Source organism: Lepisma saccharinum, chromosome 30 (assembly GCF_977018435.1).
Source record: "Lepisma saccharinum chromosome 30, izLepSacc3.1, whole genome shotgun sequence".
In the NCBI taxonomy this organism is placed as follows: domain Eukaryota; kingdom Metazoa; phylum Arthropoda; class Insecta; order Zygentoma; family Lepismatidae; genus Lepisma; species Lepisma saccharinum.
Window position 1 is genome coordinate 6,533,670 of NC_139258.1, and position 25,038 is coordinate 6,558,707.

At 38.7% G+C, this 25,038-nt stretch overlaps 1 protein-coding gene across 1 annotated transcript in view; it reads right to left on the bottom strand.

Moving 5' to 3' along the window:
• LOC145981886 (transmembrane protein adipocyte-associated 1 homolog) overlaps positions 1–25,038 on the bottom strand; it is a 63,101-nt gene that overhangs the window by 18,500 nt on the left and 19,563 nt on the right. Inside the window, exons 5-8 of the mRNA XM_083115371.1 lie at positions 24,551–24,747; positions 21,624–21,684; positions 11,966–12,149; positions 6,445–6,574 (exon numbers count right to left, since the gene is read on the bottom strand). Of these exons, the coding sequence (XP_082971497.1) occupies positions 6,445–6,574; positions 11,966–12,149; positions 21,624–21,684; positions 24,551–24,747 (572 nt within the window). The remainder of the gene's footprint in view (positions 1–6,444; positions 6,575–11,965; positions 12,150–21,623; positions 21,685–24,550; positions 24,748–25,038) is intronic.

The window sequence follows — 25,038 nt, forward strand, 5'->3', positions numbered from 1 at the left end:
GGAATTACAGAATAACTTTTGCATGTTATAACACAGGTTAGTGCTCGTTTCTTGCAATATTTATATAAATGTCTGCATATGTCCATAAACATAAGTGGGCATTACAGGCCGCAAATGTCGACATCTCTGTCAGCGCCGCCCGCCATGCTTCTCCCGATCTCTCGGCTGAAGATTGAAATGAACGCATGGTATAAGAGCCTCTGAATGTGAGAACCCGTTCTCAAAACATCAGACAAATATGCAGCCGCATACATTGTTACTTTCCTCGTCATTCTCTCTTTCATAACTATTAAATCTGCAGACACTGACACACCACTGCACTGGGATACCAACTTAACCACTTCATTTACTGGTTTCTCAGGATACCACTGACAGAACGTTACATAAATATTGAGTAGAATCTGTTTCTCGCCCCTTTTCAAATTAAAACCAATACGTTGCTGACCAAGGCAGTTTATTAAGATAAAACACTTAACACGTAACGTTTCGACCCTGTATCAGGGTCTTCCTAAGACGAAGAACTCTGTGAGCCCTGTGCTGGCGGAATTAGTTATGAATGAATGGGAGAAGGAAGTGATAGTGAAAGGAGGAGATAAGTTAAGTCTGTTTTGTAGATATGTGGATGATTGTTTTGGGATATGGAAGGGAACAAAAAGGCAGCTGAGTAAGCTTGTTAAAGATGTAGAAGATGAGAAAGCAGGGATATTCCTTGAGCTCGAAACGGAACAGGAAGGAGCATTAAACTTCTTGGATATTGAGATGAAAAAGAAGAGAGGAATGGGGATTGTGGCTACATGGTATCAAAAGAAGTGTTCGGCAGGAGTGTTCTGCCACAAAAGAAGTGATGTGGGTGATGGAACTAAACGTAATTTTATAAGGAACATGGAAGACCGAATAAAGAAGATATGCACAGAGAAAGGGGAAGAAGAAACCAAGATTAATAGCCTGTGGGAACAACTAGAAGAGAATGGCTATGAAAAGAAAGACAGACACAACATCAACAGAAGAAGGAAAGAGATAAAAGAGAGAGGACTGGAAGAGAAGGAAGAAAAAGAAAAAGAGAGATAAAAAAAAAAAAATAAATAAAAAAAAAAAAAAAAGAGTTCTTCGTCTGAGGAAGACCCTGATACAGGGTCGAAACGTTACGTGTTAAGTGTTTTATCTTAATAAACTGCCTTGGTCAGCAACGTATTGGTTTTAATATGGAAAAAACAAGGCTTAATTATATTACCCTTTTCAAAGACTGTCCTTGCTGGTGCTTTGAAAACAAGCTCGGAGAACACGGGAGACCTTCCTGCATGCATAGAACTCTCAATGTTATATTTCTAAGGACAAGTCAGGCAATATTACTAAGTGGCACTACTTCGTTGCTGTTCACATGATTATTTTTAGAAAATAACCACTGTTATAAAATATCATTATGTACACAAATCTCTAAGCTCATTGAAAGTTACAATGCATATTCCTACAAAATGTGCACACTTATCTTGCCTTGCCATGTCACCAAGTTATTTTACGAAGTGCACTATATTTGGCGGAACAAAAATCGTTATTAGGATGCTTGTCAAAGTTTCCAACCGCAATAAATTTACGAACTTTCTTTGTCTTGTTTTGATCATCATCATCAATATATTTATTGGACTTACAGCATTGCATATGGCTGTTTATGCCCATTATATATTTTATTTACATAAGATAAATACAAAAGAAGAGCAATTGGGTAAACTGAGACGTCATTTGCGGCAGCGTATCCCATACTACAAATTGGCCGTTGTTTTACCTTACATAATGAATCCTGTAACTGCTGGATTTTCGTGAGTTTGCAATGCTTTCTGCATGCACGTGGTTTTGTTTACAGAAGGTCTCAGGGTTGGTGATTTGAACTTTAGAACTAGATTTTAAAAAATGAATAAATATCACTTCCTTGAAAAAATGAAGAGCGCTGTTTAGTTTCAAAAACCTTCAAAACAGAGATGAGGTTCTTGAAGATTAGGCACACACAGGAGATGTATTTTGTAGAATTTTCAGTGAAAAATGCAGGCTCAACCAGGACTCTAATCCGGGTCTGGCATACCGTGCCATTGCTCTGCCACTGAGCTACTGAGCCGGCCTGGCATCGCCAGGTACGAGGGACATTCCAAAAGTAAGTTTCGTCATTTATTTTCACAGGGAAGCTGTATTACAAAGTGAGAAAACACACTGCCATAATAAAAGACAATCTTTCCTGAATTCACAACGGGAGGAGCGAGAGCAGAGGAGCGATGGCGCATGCGCAGAATGCCGAACAATAGACATAAGCAGCAGACCGATGTGCCCGAGCTCATTCGAGTGCAAACCAGTATGGCAGAAAGACGTGTGCTGGCTCTTGAGTCGAGGGGTTTTGTTCTTGGACGACCTCACACAGAAAGAGTCACTGCAGAACACATTTGTCATCTGGGATGGGAGAGATTGAATCACCCGGCCTACAGCCCCGATCTTGCCCCATCAGACTTCCACCATTTTTTTCGGGACGTCACTTCGGAAGCAACGAATAGGTGCAACAGGCTGTGAAGTACTTCCTTAAATTGTTGGGCACAGAGAAGGGTTTCTTGAAATTGATTTCACAGTACGACAAATGTATCACTGTTGGTGGCGACTATGTGGAGAAATAGCCAATAGATTGTATTTTGTTATGACATCGTATTCTTCTGTTTGTAATGAAGCTTCCATGTAAAAAAACAAATGACGAAACTTACTTTCGGAAAGTCCCTCATAGAACAACGGCACAGTATGCCAGAACCGGACTTTACTACTGGTTGAGCCTTAATTTTTCGCTGAATATTCTACGAAGAGATGAGGCTGTAAATTGATTGGGTTTATTTTACTTCGCTTTTCTGCCACTTTTGGTTGAGGATGAGTGATGATATGATGAAGGGACACTCACAAAGAACACTGATGCCCAGGCAGGGATTTGAACCCACGATCCTTGTTATCATAAGGGAACGGAAGTTTAGGTAAATAAATGTTTTTTCTGCGATAAGACAGAGACCCTCGTTTTTGCCAAAATTCTGATCATAGCCTTATATGTCAACACAGCAAATTTTATTTTACATAAAAACACATTATTTTCCAGTTTTCCGTATGTAAATACATATTTTGCGAATTTTTATTTTACATACATAAAATCGCTCATTGACTTCAGCTACCTCGAAATCCTCCAAGGAAAAATGTTTATTCTCCGCACCTCTTTCATATCGAGAGTGCTAGGTTTGTTTTGTCTTTAAACACGCTCGCTGGCAGACTTTTGGCGCCTCGTCTACGATCCTACTGGGGGAAAATATTACCCAGATGAGGCAAACGCACAACGTAATGCAGAGCTTCGAGAGTGTTTCTGCTTTTGTCATGTTCTGATTCGGTGCTTGTGCAGCAGTAGGTGTTTTCTCGTACGATATGCCAAAAGTTAAGGCAAGTGTTTCATCTCGTTTGCAACAGTTCTGTAAAGAATATAAGGATGTGTTTTCAACTGATGGCAAAGTGTTATTTTGCCAACCGTGTGGTAAATCTATCGCAGCTGACCAACGTTCGCAAATTACGCAGCATTTAGGTAGCAACAAGCATGTTGTTGCTTCTTCACGTTTGAGCGGCAGACAGGCACTTATCGGGCAACAAACTCCATCTACTTCTGGGGAACCGTCGAAATTGTCCGCGTTTTCAATGGACTTGTGCAGAGCTTTTGTGTCCGCAGATATTCCACTGTTCAAATTAAAGAACCCTGATTTACGAAACTTTCTCTCGAAATATACGAACTTCGAACCGCCTGACGAATCAACGTTGCGAAAAACGTATCTGCACAGGTGTTACGAGCAAACCTTACAACATATTCGCTCACAATGTGCGAATCAAAATATTTGGGTATGTATTGACGAAACTACAGACTCCACCGGTAGAAAAGTGGGAAATGTGATTGTGGGAGTGCTACATAATGATGTAAATGTCTCAACGATAAATTATTTGCTAGTGTGTAGAGAGCTAGCTGGGGCTACACATGTAACGATAGCAAGGCTTTTTAACGAAGCAATGCAGCTATTGTGGCCGGAAGGCATAAAATTTGACAATGTTCTTCTCCTAGTGACAGATGCTGCAGCTTACATGACAAAAGCTGCAGTAGGCCTTGCCGTTAGCTACCCCAAAATGGTGCACGTTACATGTGTGGCTCATGCGTTGCATAGAATATGTGAAAAGATAAGAGCTCTTTATCCCAACGTCGATAAACTGGTTTCAAATGGGAAGAAAGTTTTTATCAAGTCGCCTAGAAGAATAGACATTTTTAAACAAAAATGTCCTGAGGTTCCCCTTCCCCCTACACCTGTAGTTACGCGGTGGGGCACTTGGTTGGATGCAGCTGTATATTATGCCCAGAACTTTGAAAATTTTGTATCTGTTGTAAACGATCTCGACAAAGAAGACACATCGTCTATAGAAATTCTGCAAGAACTGTTGAAGGATCCCTCCTTAAAAGTCGAATTGACATACATCTCAACAAACCTATCCTTTCTCTCTAATTCCATACGAAAGCTTGAATCGTCCGTGAACACTTTGGCAGCTTCCGTGGGTGAAGTCCGTATAGTAGAAACGAAACTGGAAGAACTCACTGGATCTAACTCACAAGTGCTAATGTCTAAATGTACGGAAATTTTTGGGAAAAACCAAGATTTTCAAACTTTGTGCCAAATTGCACGTGGTTTGGAAGGTGAAGTAGAGGAAGAAGAAGCTTTGGAAAACTTCAGCGTTAGTGACATTTCGTGCTTCAAATATGCAAGAATTGTTTCTTGTGACGTGGAGCGATCTTTCTCACAATATAAGATGCTGTTTAGAGATAATCGCCACAGATTTACAATGGAGAATTTGGAGAAAACTATGGTGATTCACTGCAACTCTTCCAAAAAATAGCTCGCTAAGAGGTAAGCATTTAGAAACTGATTTTAGATGTTTAAAATGCATGTAATATTTTGTTTTTGTTACCAAATGTTTTTCATTTTTGTCACATATTTTCCTGTTTTTATCACATATTTTCAACATTTATGACACATAAAAAATAAATATTTCTGAGTTTTTTAGCACATAAAGTTCCGTTCCCTAGTTATCATAGTATGCTGTGCTAACCACTCCACCACACAGGTCGGCATGATGTTGTAGAGATGGCTGTTGTTCCTTTAAGGGGGAGAGAGACAATTTCCCCTACGTCCTTCTCGCTGTGCCAGCTGCCAATCGCTGTTGCCAACTTCGCTCTTTTGGAGCCAGATCTGGCTTTTTTGTGCACTCGTTTGACTGTGAACTGTGGCACCACTGGCATTATAGTGGAGCACAAAGACCAACTTTTGCCATGAGTGTACATTTTGCATGTGACGTGATATTGTTTATTGGCTCTGTCACCCACCCCCCTCTTACCTCCCCAGCTACTTTTATATAGTGCCGTGGCCAAGGTGAAGATGACAATATTGTTATCCGGGAATCCTTTATTTTCGATTTCATATGAGCATCAGTGGATTAGTGAGATGGGTTATGCCACCAAATCTAGGCGGTTAAAATTAAGAATAAATTGCCATCGCTTTAAAGCTAACAGTAATAGCAGTGCCCCCACCCCTCTCACACCTAAAATTACCCTAGGAGGCACTTTATGCAGCCTTCGTTAATCTAGCTCCTTGAAAGTCATATTTAGCTCTATTAATGGTGACATTTAGCTGTTTTATGCACATCAGGTTTGGCAACACTGTCAGGATGGCCGTAGGAGGCAAGGAGAAATGCATTAGGCTTATGGGACCATTATTTTATTTGTTCTCTCGGGATTATCAAACATCCGATGACATAGACAAGTACATGAATGGAAAAAGGACACGTTGAACTATGTCATAGTAGAAGGAAAAGTCGAAACTCCGATTTGATTAGCCGTAACTTGAAGTTGATTTCCCATAAGGAATACATGGGATTCTGTAAATACTTATTAATCATATTTTTCAAACATCGTGTCTAGCTTACATGGATAGAAATTCTTACTCTCTTGCATACTAATCCCTTTTTTAAATAGCAGTGCCCAATCCGAGTATATTGAAATAAATCCACAACTGGTGCGTAATTATCCCTCTTCGCCTTAAAGAGATTTTCATGACTGGAACTGTATTATTGTAGCAGCCACTCTTCGAAACAACATTCGAATCCAGATTTCACTGTGATAAAAATGTATGACACACAGCTCTATATCTACATCCTTTTATATTTCATTCACAAATAAAATGTATCAGACCTTTTCTAGACACTCTGTATATATCAGCACATATTATTTCTGTGCAGTATCAACTTTGAACCATTTCTAACTTAATAAAAAAATCAGTTTGCATTGATACTGAAATACTAAATACAATTATTCACATCAATTTTTAATTAAGACAGCCGTAAATTGCTAATTACCTGGTAAATATAATCAGAGTCAGTCTTCAATGACGAAAATGACTGTTGATGTGGTAGTGACACGGTATCATCTTCCATGGTATCATCAACTTGGGTTTTATATGAAAACATTATGCTGGGCTGTGACACGCTACGGAGAAACAAACAAACACATGTTGTAAACATTTTAAACATGGGGAAAAAAACAGTCGCTTATTCTCCCATGATGCCTTGTTTACCGCTGATAAACAAACTTTTTCATGTATCGGGTTGTTACAATTAAAGTTACTCAACTCAGAGTCCTCTGTAGCCTGTTTGAGGCATCGTAGAACTCTGAAATTTGGTGAATCACCTATGCAGACCATGGTGAAGAGAATGGCGATGAAAAAAGTTCCATTTTTCGCCACCAGGTGAAAATGTGGTGCTACTGTATGTAGAAATTGCCAGACTTCTGTTTTTTTTTTACTTTAATACTTGCATTAGTTTTTTATTTCTATTATATCTAATAATATGTAATAAATATATATAAGATTTGTTGCGGCCAATTTTCAGAATACGCCACTGTAGGAACATTTTTTGAAAAGCTTCTTCTTCCCGACAATACTATTTAGACATTCTGTTAATAAGAGCTTCTACACTGTTACATGGCATTCTAAGCAATATGTGTCACAAATAATATACATGACATATGTATAATATACGAGGAGGTATCAAAAAGTTTTGCCTGTTGAGGTATAATTTTTTTAATAATGGAAACATTGAAACAATGAACATACATATAGTTTGATTGTAGTGTCCTCTACTCAGAGTTATCCTCCACACAGTTGCCATCATGTTCGATGCATTTGTGCCAGCGTTTTATCCAGCCCTCAACACCAGTGTGGAAAAATTCCACAGAATACTCCCTGCCCCACCGTTGAGAGCTGTTTTAACCTCCTGTAGGTCATCGAATCTCATGCCACGAAGCACAGATTTAGCTTAGACTTTATGCTATCCCAAACTCTCAATCATTGCATGTGCTGACCCATAGGACATGTGCACTGCATCAGAAATTTCCTGGATGATAATGCGTCTATCCTCTCGAATGAGCTCATCATCCCTGTGACGGTTGTCGTCGGTCAACAACGTTGATGGCCTGCCACTCCTTGTCATGTCCACACTTTCGGTTTCTCAAACTATGAACTTAACTACTTAAGTTTGAGCTAAGCCTGTGCTTCGTGGCATGAGATTCGATGACCTACAGGAGGTTAAAACAGCTCTCAACGGTGGGGCAGGGAGTATTCTGTGGAATTTTTCCACACTGGTGTTGAGGGCTGGATAAAACGCTGGCACAAATGCATCGAACGTGATGGCAACTGTGTGGAGGATAACTCTGAGTAGAGGACACTACAATCAAACTATATGTATGTTCATTGTTTCAATGTTTCCATTATTAAACAAATTATACCTCAACAGGCAAAACTTTTTGATACCCCCTCGTACAATATATATCTTTCATTAGGGACTGCTGATAGCAATATTCAATTAAATAACTTATTGGTTCATTATTTTCACGTAGTTTACAGTTATTACAAGCATAAGAAAACAGTTTTTCAGTGTGACGTTTCAGGAGAACACACGCTCCCTTCATCAGGACATTTATTTTCATTTTGACTAAAGATACAGTTATAACAATGGTTAGCAATTTTTTACAACAAAAAGAATCCGTTATATAATGGATGTTGTCAAAGTTACATTGTTGTAATATAGCAACTTAACTGTGAAAAGAAGCAGTCTGTTTTATTTTTATTTCAGATAAAAAAAAAAATATTTATTATTCACATTATTTTTTTATTCAAAATTATGAATCCCAAATATCATCAGGTAATTCAAAGTCATCATTGCTAACCATTGTTATAACTGTATCTTTAGTCAAAATGAAAAAAAAATGTCTGATACATACAAGAAAAACTCTTATTGGTTCATCTATGTTATTGTTAATTGATAGAGGCACATATTTTTGGTAAATAAAAAAGCAAAATTTTGGTACAAAAACCTAGTCAATTTAGAGTTCAAAAGCAGTAAATAAAATAAAATTTCAGTTATACCAGTGAAAATTTGGCATATAAAATGACATTTTGGTATTAAAAACATGAATATAATCCCAAATTTGATAAAAAACAACTGCACTTACTACACTATATCCCTTCTAATAACACATGTATGTCGTTATGATAATATTAAGTTTATTCCTGTATAAAGGGGTCCATTTTTGCTTCTCAAATATTTACAGCAGAATTAATCAATTTTCCGTGGACTGCATAACTCACAGGATAATTGTGACTTCAGAAAGTGTCGTGTCTGTAAATAACTCTAGAAATAAACTCTTAAATTTCGTGTTTAAGAGTCTATTTCGCATTTTGCAGTTCATTTCGCATCATTTCATGACAAAACAGGGTAGGAAAATGCACCTCACACCTTTCACAAACATGAAAAATCAACATTACAATGTGTCATTTCACATTTCGTGTTTTCGTCAAACATGCCTCTATTAATTGATATAAACATGTGACTGCAATGCATTTTGTCTTGGAAACAAAAATCTGTATTTAGACTCTTAGATTACAAAACTGAAGTCCATGAATTATAAATAATGTTTATATAGTTAGTAATAAAAGGAGACAATTGTGTACTAAGCTACAGGCTATTTATAGAAATATTGGATCAGTAATATTATCAACAAATTTACCATCAGTAATTTTCCAACAACATGTCCTACACATGCTACAGGATATTTCATATGGGTAACCCTTACCAGACAAGGACGGTCTATACCAGTTGTACAATTTCTGTTCAATAAGACGGGCGATGGGCATATCCTGCTGTTCACTATAAAATCCTATTGTGAATGAACGACAGGCTGATGTCTCTTGTGCACGTGTGCTGCAACCACCTCCCACAAATTCCAACCACTAGAGTCGTTTTCACGTTCAGAAGAGACAACGGCGCTTATGGAGAAACCGCACAGTGTTGCCAATACAGCGCTAGCTCATGTCGCCGGGAAATGATGACCTTCCTTCACAATGAAGGTGTTACATATTTTATATATATGATGATAATTATATGTAATTATTAATATTAATATTATACTGTGAACGTTACAGTTACCCTTTTTACTATGATCCATTGCGATCACTACACACGCGAGTGTAATGCACGAATATGACACTTCAGAAATCACTTAAAAAAGTAAAAATCACTGAGAGCTCACACAACTGAAAACACTTTTTCGGGAGAGGGAAAAAGTCTACAGACCAAAGCAGATCTCTCACTCAAGTAAGGAGACGCTGGCACATGGGTTAGATTCGAGTTGCAACCCAAACAAACAAATGAGTTATGGCCCACGTGAACTGATAAGGCGCGAATGACTCAAGCAAGGCATGTCATATTTCTATCTTCAAGCCCCATATTTTGTCACGTGTTGGAAAGCCTTTCAAAGGTTAATATGGTGTCTATGAATTTATGTGTACGTTGGAAACTGAAAGGTGATCTTCATTTCAGCATTAATGTCGACAGTAATCTAAACGAAAACAACGTGTATTTGCGACAGCACTAATGTTGCTCACAACAGCAGCATTGGAAATAATTGTCAATTATTAAATTTAAGTAATTTCAATTCTATTATAACAAACTGCATGAAGTTCATATTTTTACTGAATGGAAATAAAATAACAACTGGAAAACTTTGCGGTGATAGCCGGAATGCTGCGGTGAGTCGGCTCAAGATGGCCAGACAACGTCTCCTTACTTCGCGCGCGGTTCGGGTTAAAAAGAAACTCCAAATGCATGGAAGTAATATTTCTGGGAACCTTTGAGTTGTTATAAAAAATAATTTCATTATTTTCTCCACAACTTTGTCGATGGAAGTTTTTACTTGGAATTACAGAACAAAAAATGGCCAGCGACGACATTTTCTACTGCACGAATATAAAAAATCTCCACATACTTTATTTGAATATTTTTTAATGCAAATATGCTTTAAAGTATTGATAAATTCTGAGTACCACCGTCACCTATGACAATTAAAAAACAGTGTCAATTTTTTTCATAATTAAAGCTTCAATTTTACGGCATGTTTCAACGTTAGGAATGAAAACAATGTAAAAATTGTGTTTTCACAAAATTTGTGTTTTTAATTTATCTAAAATTATGTAAGCAAGTTACCAGTTTTTTGTGTTCACCATCGTATTCTCTACAAAATTTCCTGCAAAACTGCAGGTACCGATTTTACGTAAGCTAAATTTGTAAATCCAGAAATCTGACAACAGCGCGCTCGTATTTCCCATAAGAAAAGCATTGCCCATAAGAGTCCATTGTGTCTTCTGAACGTGAAAACGACTCTAGATGTCTTGTAGGGGCTTCAATCCTGAATTTTACTTGCACTTATGTCGAATTATGTGGTGCTTTTGTTTATACTTCACAGGGATTCTGCTTTAGATTTCCCATTTAGTAACGATTTCAAACCCAAGAGGAAGTCCCTTGTTTGTTTTTTCATCAATTATTTCTGTAGTTTCTTGTTTGTTTTTCATTAATTATTTCTGTATTATGTATTGAAATGTTTTCAGTAACTTTTATTACAATTTTCTCTTACTTCCAAAAAAAATTGTTTCAGAAAAATATCATAAATGTGAGAAAATTTATATGAAATGTAACATATTATACAGGGTGATCCATTTGGGTATGGATAAAATACAATGGATGTGAATTTTTTTGGTCAAATGTAATTACCTGAAAGGTGGGAGCTTTTAATTTTATACACTACTAACAGTTTGGTACAGTTTTCGGTTTTCTACATGACCTCCATTGCGAACTCTGCACAACTCATACCGGTGATTTAAGTCATTCCACGCCTGGTGATTCTGTTGAAAGCATGTGTGATTCTAAGTTTCAAATCATCAATGTCTGTGGGTTTCTGTGAATAGACAAGTGTCTTTAACAAAACCCCAGACGAAGAAGTCTGGAGGGGTTACATCTGGGGAGTTGGGAGGCCAAGCAATTGGTCCCCCATGGCCACACCAACGACGATTGAAATGTTTGTCAAGAAAATCACGAATCAGTTCAAACTTCATTGTTGCCAACACACTACAGCAAAACTCCAATGTTTCACTCACGAAAACACCAACATGAAAATTTCCCTACTATCACATTTACGTTTCTATTAATGTTTTATTTTATCCATACCCAAATGGATAACACTGTATATGTGTGGAAAAAGCATGTGATGTAGATTTCACAAAAAAATGTTAAATAATAACACAATTAGCACCTTATTTTCTGTGATTTTTTTTAAAATCCTGGGTAAAACTCTGCATTTTCAGGCTCCTCCAGAAAGGATTAAGTCAGTTGATTAACACACCCTGTTCCACTATTCCAATGGTCGCAAAGACAATATTGCCACCTCAATGACAACTTCCAATCTTTATAAAATCTTAATCAGAAACCAATTAAGTCTACAGCAATTAGAGCATATCCAACAATGCTTCAACACTGGATTTCTACTTACCTAAAAAACTCGCTGAGGAATGTATGGTACACAAGTGGAGTTAACAGTGTAAAGTACACACATGTTGTGATATCAACAACACAAAGGCCTCCTATGTAACCATAATTGAGCAGGCCACTGCCTATTGACTGTGTCAAGTCAAGTAGAACGAGGAACAGTATATACACGTAGAAGGAGCGTTTTGCTGGAATAAAAAATAAATGTAATGAAATAACTGTAGAAGGCAAAACTGTAAATAATATACAGGGTGTTCAGAAAATATTGTACCTATTTCTTCCCTTTCGTTAAAAGTGTTTTATTGTAAAATATGTGATGATCACAGTTCAAAACAGCTTACAGCATCAGTTTGGGTTTGATCCGCCAGAAAAGAACTTCATTAAGGAGAGAAGTTACAGTTACACACCAATTTATTTCAATATCACCCAAATGGACACTGCTACTAAAAACAAAAACCCTGGGTGTATCCAAGAGGATGAATTTCTCTCCATGTTGCAAATAGAAGTGTTTTTTTTTTAATGTTGATTATTAAGCTGGACACGATGTTTGAAAAATATGATGAATAAGAATTTTCGGAATCCCATGTATTCCTTACGGGGCATCAACTTCAACATCAAGTTACGGCTAATCAAATTGAAGTTTCGACTTTACGGCTGGTGAAATGCATCTTCAAACTGCCCTCTTCCTGTTGACATATTTTTCTATTCCATCGGAAGTTTTATGTTCCCAAGAGAACGAATCAAATCATTCTCCCATATCAAGACTTTTCTCCTTGCCTCCTGGCAGTGTTGCCAAACCTGATGCACATAAAAGAACTAAATTTCACATTAAATGGAGTTAAAACTCCCTTTTAAGGAGCTAGATTTACGAAGTCTGGATAAAGTGCCTCCTAGGGCAATCTTAGTTGTCAAGCTATTATCGTTAACTCTTAATTGATGACAATTTATTCTTAGTTTTCAACATCTAGATACGGCAGCATCGCCCATGGCAATAAGCCACCGATGGTCGTATGAAATTGAAAATAAAGAATTCCCTCATAACAATATTAAGATTTAAGATGGTGGACGCACCAGTCAGCTAAGAAAACTACTCCGACTCAATCTCTGAACCACCTGGGTACAACGCAAACATGTTTAGCAAAAAGTTTACCTAGACGTTATGTGTTTGCTCCTGTTCGTGGTGTGAACGTTGAAGTGGGATTACAAGTGTAGAAAGCGCAGATATAGAAGAAAACATGCCGAGTGGAAAAGGATCCCAACGAGGTGCGTCGAGCCACGCTGCGAGACGGGAAGGAGGCACACTTGTTCCCGACAGCAAGCTGCAGGTAAGCCCGAGGAAATTAACCGGTGCCGTGTGCGCTGGTGACCTTTCGGACACCATCAAACAGTGCGTCGAGGCTCAGATCAGTAGTGAATATCTTCAAAAATGTCTTGCTGACTTAATAGTCGAACGGGTAACTACTGCAGTGATCAAAGCGTTGAGTGACACAATCGAGTTTAATTCTGAAGCTGTCCATGACCTCCAAAAAAAATTCAACGCCCTTGAAAAGAACTGTCAGGAAATAAAGAAAGAACACGCCAAGGTAATAAATGACATGGAAAGTAAATTATCAAACTATGAGAAAAAGCTTCAAAGCCTTGCCAACAACCTGACGCTGAAGACAACTGAGCTGGAACAATATCAGAGAAGACAATCTCTCAGAATCTTTGGCATCAAGGAAAAAGAAGGGGAGAATACCGACTCAATCGCGGTTAATCTCTTCAAAGAAACTTTACAATTGAACATCACAGAGGAGCATATTTGCAGGGCCCACAGGGTGGGACGTCCATCCAAGAATCCAAGGACCATCATAGTAAAGTTCGTGAGTTTCACTGGTACTGAAAAACCGAAGGAAGCTAGCAGGAACGCCCATTGCCATTGCTGAGGAGCTCTGCAAGGAACGACTCGACCTGTTACAGAAAGCTAAGGACAAGTACGGGAATCGAAATGTTTGGACTGAGGACGGGAAGATCGTCATACAAACAGAGACGGAAAGGAAATACATAACAAGGTCCAAAGAACTCTAATGAGTGTTGCTGCAAGAGTGTGTGATAAGTTATGTGTATCTCAAGTGTGTTCCAGAGCGAGTAGTGAAAAACATATCCCATTCATTATTTCTTATTACTATTTCCTAATTATTATATTATAATCATTATTATTATTATTATTACACTATTAGATATATTAAGCCACCTGCAAGTTCGCTTTTCTTATAAAGTAGCTCTTATTTGCCACAATATTATTATATTTTTTTCTTTTCTTTTTATCTTCTTAAAAAACCTAATTTACGTAGCTTCAGTCTCCAAAGTACTTAAACCAGTTGCTATATCTCACGATCTAAAAATGTTCACTTTCTCCCAACCCTTGCTCGTGACAGTCCGCTGTCCACTTGCCGATGCTAGAAGCCTCCTCCCCCTCCCCCCCTTCAATGACAATAGCTTACCATTACGCGGAAAGGAGTGACCTGGAGGAGGGTGGGCGAGTTGAGGCCGCATTCCAAGAATTGGCCCCCTCTACAGCCAGCGCAGATGGCTTCGCAGACAACATTCACGCCTTCAGCAGAGGTTTACAAATATGCCACCTAAATACTCAAGGGCTACTGAACTCGTTCGATGAATTTAAGCATATCATGTCACCTGCTAATTTCGATGTAATAGGTATCACCGAATCGTGGCTAAAGCCCGGGATAAGTAATAACGTTGTGGAACTTCATGGTTACGAAATAGTAAGGAAAGATCGAACTCGATGCAACAGGGGTGGAATCTGCTTTTATATCAAAGAAAAGATTCGATGGAAAATAGAAATTGACAATTTTTAAAAACTAGACGAACAAATGGAAATATTAGTAGTCGAAATTTGTTGCAATAAAGAGAAAGTAGCTGTTGTGTTGGTGTACAGGCCGCCAAACATATCTTATACCACATTTAATAATTTGCATGATGTATTACAATTTACATTCGTAAACTACGACCATTATATTTGTATCCGCGATGTAAACGCAGATTTTTTAAAACCTAAAGAACCGGATACAAAATTACTGTCGGGTATAATTAAAGAACTAAACGGCATTCAAATTGTAAAAAAGCCAACGTGGAAAACTGCCACGTCGGAGTCCCTAATAGACGTTATAATCTGTTGTAAAAAGACAAAGGTTTTATACGTAAATCAACAGTCATTGCCAGGTATATCTGATCATGATACAGTGTATGCAGTATTTGAAGTTTATAATAGTGTAAAATAAATCGAAAACGAAATTTGTCCGTTACCGTGACTTCAAACAACTAGATATCAGCAAGTTCAATGAGGATCCAAAAAATTCAGCCTGGGAGGATATAGAGGGATGTGAGGACGTAAACAGCCAGGTCGAAATGATAAATGATGAAATACTATTGCTGGCGAACAAACACATCCCTGTTAAAAAGCGCAGAGTGACAAAGCCTCCCGCGCCATGGATAAACAATACCGTTCGTGAATTTTGGAAGTTTAGGGACTACTATCATTTGAAATACGTAAACACCGGGGATAACGATAGCCTTCTTAGCTGCAAATACTTTAAAAACAGAGGTAAAAAGATAGTGCGAAATAGCAAGTTTCACTATTATAAATCTGCAATCGATAAGAACATAAATAATGCCAAAGAAATGTGGGCGAAACTGCGTAAACATGGACTAATAGGTAGCAAATATGTCAGTCAATATATTCCCGAAAAAATACTAGATCCAAATAGCATTAATGACTATTTTATACAAGCTTCGCAAAGTGAAGTGGATCAGGATAGCCTGGAAAAAATTTGCAAAACATTTTTGACCCTCAAACCCCTAAATTCATGTACTAGAGTGACATCTCAAGACATACGGAAGGCATTCAGCAGGATACGTAGTAAAAAGCATGTGGAGACGATGGCATAAACTTAACCATTTTAAATTTATTACTTCCATTTTGCCTAAAGCATCCATCTGCTTTTCGGCCAAATCACAGCACCACAACAGCCATTCTGAAAGTTGCTGTACAAAAAGCCATCGATGAAAGCAAAATCACCTTACTTGTATGCCTTGATTTCTCAAAAGCATTCGATTGCGTGAACCATGAAGTTCTACTCGCTAAATTACACAGCATTGGGGTTAACGGCATATCCCATGATTGGTTTGCATCGTACCTTTCTGGCAGGAAGCAGCGTGTACAAATCAGAGGCAAAAATAACTGTTCCTGTGGGTGGTTAAACATTCGAAATGGAGTTCCCCAAGGAAGCATTCTTGGACCTCTCCTTTTCTCCATTTATGTAATGGACTTACATAAGAGCCTCTCGCATGCGCAGTATCACCAATATGCTGATGATACTTAGATATACGTACATACAAGGATAGAAGAGTTCTCAAATGCAGCATCACAACTACAAAATGACCTGAACGCCATAAGTGAATGGGCACAAACTAACTTACTAAAATTAAACCCAACCAAGTCAAAAGTTGTCATAATGGGAACGAAATTTCTGGTAAAAAAGCTTAGCCAAAACACAGATAACATGATTCTCCCCAAATTGAATAGCCATCCGTTAAACTTAGAAAATACAGTAAATACCCTTGGCGTTGTCATGGATACCCACATAGAATGGTCAGGTCATATTACAGAGCAGATGAAAAAAGCCAACAAATCTCTTCGAGCATTACATCACTTGAAAAATATTGTAGGCATAGAGGTTAAAAAAAAATTGTGCGAGAGTCTAGTTTTATCACGATTAATCTACGGAGCCACGGTTGCTTACAATGCAAGCAGCTCCATATCTAATAAACTACAAAAGCTACAAAATGCATGCATAAGATTCATTTACAAGCTGAAAATTTCGAAATACTTATTCAATTTGAATTGGCTTAACACCAAGAATCTCGCGAAATACCAATTATTAACTTTAACACACAAAGTACTAGGCAACAAACAGCATATCTCTTTGAAAAACTGAACACAAATTCGAGCAGACATGAACATGTAACACGACAAAAAAAATTATTGTCAGTCCCGGTACATAACACGACCACCTACGGAAAATCATTTACCGTAACTGCCACTAAAGAATGGAATTCCCTCCCAACCTCCCTAACATCCATAAGCTGTATCAAACAGTATCTACTGGCAAGGCAGCGAAATACTTAATCATGAGCAACTTTTCATTCATAAAAATACTCACTGTAACATTTGGCAACTCTGTGCATATAAATCTTATAATTTCATTATTTTATTTCACTTCATTATTATTATTATTAAATTTTTCATTGTTCCAGATTACTGAATATATATGTATATGTACTAAAACAAAAGCAAGAAACATTAGATACCTATGTTCAACAATTTATAGGCAAATCTTGTTTTCTTTTTCGTTATTATACATATACGCGTATATACCTATATATTTAATTCTACTTATTTGTATTGATATGTAATCCTTTTCATGTTTTTATTTTTTTCTCAATGTATACTCCTTATTCCATTGTATTAATCTTCCAGACAAGGGTCTGTTGCAAGAACGGCCCTAGAGGCCAGAACACGCCCTCTTCAATAAAGGCGATTTTATTATTATTATTATGTCAATTTCATGTCAAACACGGTGCTATAAAGAATTAGCTGGGGAGATAAGAGGGAATGAGGCGACGCAGCCAATATAACATCACGTTCAAAATGTATAATTATGACAAAAATTGGTCTATGTGGGCCGGAACCAGTGATGGCATCATAGTGGGGCAAGGAGGTGGGAGTCCCAGTTCACAGCCGAACGAGTGCACCAAAGAGCCAGATCTGGCTCCAAGGGAGCTAAGTTGGCACACTGCCACGGACGGAAGAGCTTGGGAAGGGTCCCATGGAGACTGTATCACATGCCCTTAAGCATTTACAATAACCCATGCTGCAAAAGCCCATTGAGAGGCCGGGCCTACCTACTGTAGATGGCAGGGATGCGGGTACAGAAATTTTGCTTCCTGGTGTACTTCACATCCAGTTTCCTTCATTTCCTGGAGTACTCCGACTTGCATAGGAGAATTCCACAGGAAACGGAGGTTGCAGAACTGGCTACTATACAGGGTGTCGCAAAACTCTTTCAACAACGCTTCGGTGCTGGTAGATATCATAAAAACAAGTAACTTTTCCCTATAAAGTTTACCTCGAAAGCGCTTAGTTTCTGCGCTATAAGCGCTTAAAATCTATCCTGTACGTATGCAACCCAAGCAGCAAATGCTTGCTCTGACATAACTACCAGGGGCGCATGGCAGGGTTGCCACTAGCTTTCCTCGTTAAGAGAGACGACTTGAAAACAACAACTTAAGAGTCTTGCCTGAGGAAAATCCAAAACATTAATGATACTTGCGATGTTGTAAGAAGCATTGACAGTATTTATAAGCTGACCAAGACAAATAATGGGCAGACTGAAATTCAAGATTGCTCATTCTAAAATATCTCCATAATTGATCGATTGATTTGGTTTATTTTAATTCGTTTTTCTGCCACCTTTGGCTAATCACGAAGATGAGGATGATATGATGAAGTAACAAATGACACCAATGTCTAGACCAGGATTTAACTCGAGATACCTGGTGCCGTAGCGAGCTGTGCTAACCACATCACCACGGAGTGTTTCGTGTATCATGCGATATCAACAATTGCAAAGGACACGTAAGGTAGGGGAAATCCACGAACGAACAAATGTAAACATGATGTGTTTGCTGCCTCGTTTCGAACACGCAGAGCTGCCCCCCGTGCCGGAGTGGTTAGCACATCGCGCTACAACGCCAAGGGTCCCGGGTTCGAATCCTAGCCTGGGCATGGATGTTTGTGAGTGTCCATTCATCAAATTCATCATATCATCACTCATCCCCATCTTTGCAAATTAACCTAAAGTGGCACAAGAAGCGAAGTAAAATAAAGCAAATCAATCAATCATTAAATTAAAAGAGCATTGCAATTATTTCCTTATGAGACGAACACGATTAGCAATAACACAGATAGGAATAAGTTTCTAATAAATAAATTGTAATAACATTACAGTCTACGTGTTCGAGACGAGGCAGCAAACACATCATGTTTACATTTGTTCGTTCGTGGATTTCCCCTATCTCATGTGTCCCTTGCAATTGTTGATATTCCATGATACACGAAACACTCTGTGGTGATGTGGTTAGCACAGCTCGTTACGGTGCCAGGTATCTCGGGTTTAAATCCTGGTCTAGACATTGGTGTCATTTGTTATTTCACCATATCATCCTCAGCTTTGCGATTAGCCAAAGGTGGCAGAAAAACGAATTAAAATAAACCAAATCAATCAATCAATTATGGAGATATTTTAGAATGAGTAATCTTGAATTACAGTCTGCCCATTATTTGTCTTGGTCAGCTTATAAATACTGTCAATGCTTCTTACAACATCGCAAGTATCATTAATGTTTTGGATTTTGCTCAGGCAAGACTCTCAAGTTGTTGTTCTCAAGTCGTCTCTCTTAACGAGGAAAGCTAGTGGCAACCCTGCCACGTGCCCGTGGCAGTTATGTCAGAGCAAGCATTTGCTGCGTTGGGTTGCATACATACAGGATAGATTTTAAGTGCTTATAGCGCAGAAACTAAGCGCTTTCGAGGTAAACTTTATAGGGAAAAGTTACTTGTTTTTATGATATCTACCAGCACCCAAGCGTTGTTGAAAGAGTTTTGTGACACCCTGTATAAGTCAAGGGTGCCCTGTAGCAGCCCTTTTTTTAGTTACATATCTTTGAGCATCATTGAGAGTAGCAACCAGTGCCGGCCCCAGGAAGCAAAGGTAAGTGGTGTGGCATCACTCAGCCACCTATCCTTCTCCTCCTATTATTATTATTCATCTATCTCTAGTAAACAGTCAACGTAATCTGCCTTCTTATTTCTCTTGAAGTGTAAGTGCCCTTTCGACGATGTAAGCTAAGCGATTTAAGCTACCGACTGCCGGCCTCACTCCCACCTGCTGAGGTGGGATATCCAACCAGTTACGAGGTGATGTGTGGTCAGCACGACGACCCCAGTCGTTGAATGTTTTGATGACCGAGTTACGCTACTCATTCATAGCTCTCCAATTTCCTCACGATGGTGGGTGGCCACCGGTCCCATACACAGGCCGAAAACTCAAGATAGATTCCCCCAGGAGACTTGAACCTGCGCAAGTCCCATAGTCGGAGCCCAAAGAATGACACCTTAGACCGCACAGCCACGCTGCGGGACACCATCACCCTTTACTCGTATTTTGGTTGATATTTCGACCATGCAGCTGATTACAAAATTCCTGTTTTTTTTTATTATCTTGATACTTTTCTGTTCGGTCTGGAACACTTACAGTTGGTTAAACGAAGCTTTGGCACATCATGTGGATGTAGCCCTCTCCCCTCGAGTCCAAAGTTACGTATGTAAGTTGGCGCGAATTTTAAATTCGTACACTTATTTGACAAAAGATGTTATAACTGGTAGACTATTTGACCAATCTACTTCAGGTAACTTTTGTTTTGCCGCTAAAACATCAGGGTATGCAACCGTGCAGAAATCAAAACACCAAAGCCAATAAGAGAGGTTGGGTGGGCCGCGGCCCCCAACTTTCAATGAAAAAAATCATAAAAATGGAGGTTGCCCCCCTTCCCCTGCTATTTTGGGAAGGGGACGCAAACTTTAGCCTTATTTTCAAAGAATGGTTCTTTATTAACCGAATCAAAGTCATTTCATTGTCCTGGGTGCATTACATTATCAAATATGTGAAACAAAATCCCCATTTTTATGATTTTTCCATTGAAAGTTGGGGGGCTATGGCCCGCCCAACCCCTCTTATTGGTTTGGCGTTTTGATTTCTGCACGGTTGCATGCCCTGATATTCTAGCTGCAAAACGAAAGTTACCGGAAGAAGATTGGTCAAATAGTCTACGAGATATAACATTTTTTGTCAAGTAAGTGTACGAATTTAAAATTCACGCCAAAGGCCTCGGCGAAACAGGGGTTACTTCCTGACGACCCCCTCGGCAGAGTAAAGGTTAAGCGTTGGTATACACAATTTCTGGAGAAAGGTGGCCTGTGTAATGGCATAACCAGTGGCCACCCATCATGTTTGGTGGAGGCAGTGGATAGAGTTCAGCAAGACTTCCAGTGCAGTCCCAAGAACGTGGTTCAAAAAGTGAGCCACGAGTTGTAGAACTCCCCTACTATACAGTATGGAATTTGCTCGGTCTTCAGTGTGAACATGCGGGAATAACGACTCCACGGACGTCAGCTGAAAGTAAACTTGTAACAAATGTTAACAAAACTTGGCATTTATTTATCTTCCTTTCATTGCAGAAAGCACACTGTATGGTGCTGAGAATAAAACTTTTGAAAAAGGTACACTCTTTCCTGGACACCCTGTACTTCAAAGTAATAAAAGCAAATATACAAAATTTTAACAAGAACGCTATTTATGTTTCAGGTTTTTAACGTGCTGCTTTCATATTTCTTGTTTTTTAGAAAAGAACACATGACATACTACTATGCCGACCCAGCCAGAGGCAGGAAATGGCAAAAGATGATGATGACATGAAAAACTACTACAGTAGGATAATTTCAGCTTCATCTAATTGTATATTAGAATATTAAGATTACTTACTTGGCAGGGCTAATCTCTCCCTCAATGAGGTCCACGGCAATATTAATATAGTAAGGTACACCTGGAAGGTAACGAGGATAATTATAGAAATAAAAACACAAAATGCAAAAATAACAGTATGTTAAGAATGGACTGAGATGAAATTTTTGCAGACTGTGACAAAGTGCAGATATAAAATATTGGGGATTCTACCAAAATGATGCAAAAATTGCAAATGTTCCATTAAAAATGGTAACCTCAAGTAATGTATGTAATCATGGGAATGCAATGGGTTTTGTCTTTAAAAAAGGAAAATGTAATTCACGACAGTTACTAAAAAAGTATACAAAATATACCGTCATGTATTCATAAAAATGCCAAATTGGTAGAACTTTGCATTAACCTATGGGCTATTTACAACTGAGTAACATCATATGTAATTTTAGATACGCAAAGTTGTCAAAAAACCAGGATGTTCAGAAAGTCACTGTGCACTTTCAACAGGTACTTGAAGTGAGGTAACAGTTGGGCTGAAAAGTTCGTAGGCTGACTCATAGATGGCGTTACTAGAATTAAATCCATGTGATTTTTACTTAGTACTAACCTTCAAAAGATACGTGTATAAATTTCACAGCTGCCGGATAATTAGTTCGTGAGATATAGCATTGTGAGTGAAGCAGCTTTTGTTATTGTGAAAAAATGGATAAAAAAGAATTTCGTGTGTTAATAAAGCATTGCCTTTTGGCGAAAAAAAATACTGTTGAAGCCAAGGCTTGGCTTGATAAACATTATTCGGACTCTGCACCAGGAAAATCAACCGTTGAGAAGTGGTTTGCTAAATTTAAACGAGGCGAAATGAGCATCGAAGACAATGCACGCAGTGGACGCCCCAAAGAGGCTGTTACCGACGAAAACATCAAAAAAGTCCACAAAATAATTTTAAATGATCGTAAAGTGAAGTTGGTCGAGATAGCTGAGACTTTAAAAATATCAAAGGAACGTGTTGGACATATTATGCATGAATATTTGAACATGCGAAAGCTGTGTGCAAAATGGGTGCCGCGCGTGCTCACAATCGATCAAAAGCAACAACGTTTTGATGATTCGGAGCAATGTTTAGCGATATTCAACCGTAATAAAATTGCTTCCCCATTCACCATATTCTCCAGATCTGGCCCCCAGTGACTTTTTCCTGTTTGCAGACCTTAAAAGAATGCTCGCTGGAAAGAAATTTAGCACTGATGAAGAGGTAATCGCCGAAACTCAGGCCTATTTTGAGGCTAAAGAGAAATCGTACTATAAAAATGGCATCGAAAAATTGTATGACCGCTATAATCGTTGTATCGCCCTCGATGGCAACTATATTGAATAATAAAATCGAATTTTGTCAAAAAAATATTTTTTACTATGTTAGCCTACGAACTTTTCAGCCCAACTGTTATCTACTGTCTTCACGGAAGGTGTATTCAACAAGAAACAATTGTTCATCAACTAAAAGAATCATATTGACCAAAAACTGAGCACTTCAACTACTGTAAAATGTTGCTCAACAGTGCAATTCAACTTTGATACTGACAACCAAGCTGCACCAGCACAGAGCTGTCTCTGTTAATCTGTGAATCTTAGTGTTGGAACCCATGCTTATGAGTTCTCGAGAGCAAATATAACTTGCAGAGTCCATTTTATGGAGTTTAGATGGTAAACTTCTATTGAGATAAAGCAGCACATACTTCAACTTTATACTGGTTCCTGGATCAGTTGCCATCCTTATACGAGGGTCATTCGGAAAGTAACTTCCGTTTGGGTATAAAAGAAACACCAGGACATTGTGAGAGTTGTTATTATATACAAACTGAAAGATACAACTCTAAGCTATTTTTCTACACAAGCACAATTTCTGTTGAGACACTTATCATATCAGCGAACAAGGTTTACAATACCCATGTCAAAGAAATCTGCCGCCTGTGCAGTCTGCAGTAACACTGTCCTTGAGCTCCTGGTCATTGTTGAAGTGCTGTGCCCCTAGCCACTTCTTCATTTGTGGAAAAAGGCGATAATCGCTAGGGGCCAAATCTGGGCTATAAGGAGGGTGGTCAAACAATTCCCACTGAAAATGTTGGAGAAGGTCCTTGGTTCGAGCAGAAGTATGAGGGTGAGTGTTATCATGCACGAGAACAATGCCAGAACTCAACATGCCACGTCGCCTGTTTTGAATTGCTCGTTGCAATTTCCTTCAAGGTTTCACAAAACACTTGGGCATTGATTGTTGTGCCTCGTTCCAGGAACTCCACCAACAGTATCCCTTTTCTGTCCCAAAACACAGTTGCCATGAGTTTTTTTCGTGGAAAATGTTTGTCTACACTTCACAGGCTTCCGCGGCGAAGAGGTGTGGCCCCACTCCATTGATTGTTTCTTTGTTTCCACATTCACGTAAGACACTCACGTCTCATCACCCCTGACAATGTGATCAAGAACTTCCTCACTGTCTTTACGGTAACGCGTAAGGAAGGTGAGCTCAAGGACAGTTTTACTGCATGGCTGAATGCACAGGCGGCAGATTTCTTTGACAAGGGTATTGTAAACCTTGTTCGCTGATATGATAAGTATCTCAACAGAAACGGTGCTTATGTAGAAAAATAGCTTAGAGTTGTCTCTTTCAGTTGTATATAATAAAAACTCTCACAATGTCCTGGTGTTTCTTTAATACCCAACAGAAATTACTTTCCAAATGACCCTCGTATGTAGCAGGAAGCAGTGCCAGGGCACCCCACATTGTCTTTTATCTTCAATTTTAACCTTTTTAACCCAACTTACCTTCCCATGTTTTAAACTTTGACTATTCTTGTCTTAACTCCTGAAGAAGCCACATGGTGGGGCAAAAGACAGAGTAAAATAAGTAAGTACATGACAAAACTGGACTTCAGCTAATTAATGATGATGATACTTACCAAAGTAAATACAACAGAACTTATGAACCAAAAGAGCATCCCCCCATGGCCAAAGAGATCATAATCCTTGGCATCAACGTGGAAACTATCGTCAGGCGACACGATTTCCAACACTCCTTGGGTGGTAGAAAAGGCCAACGAAATGAAGGAAGTGGCAAGCAGAACGTGGCGAATGCTGCTTCGACTATCTAGGTGGCCTGAAAGACAATACGATTGTGGTGAAGACAAGCATCACTATGTAATGAAACTACTACAGGGTGTTTCACTCACTCACGGACCCTGATTTTTACTTATATAAAGTAAACTATTGGTCACAATGCAATTAAATTTGCTTCAGACATCACAGCGGGTGTTGGAAGTCGCCATTAGCATCAATGCATGCCTGCACACGCTGTTTCCAGTTTCTATACCAAATATTGATGGAAGACTTAGCAGGAGGTTTCCGGACACCAAACTGTGCAATAAATTGTTGCTGGCACACCTTTATG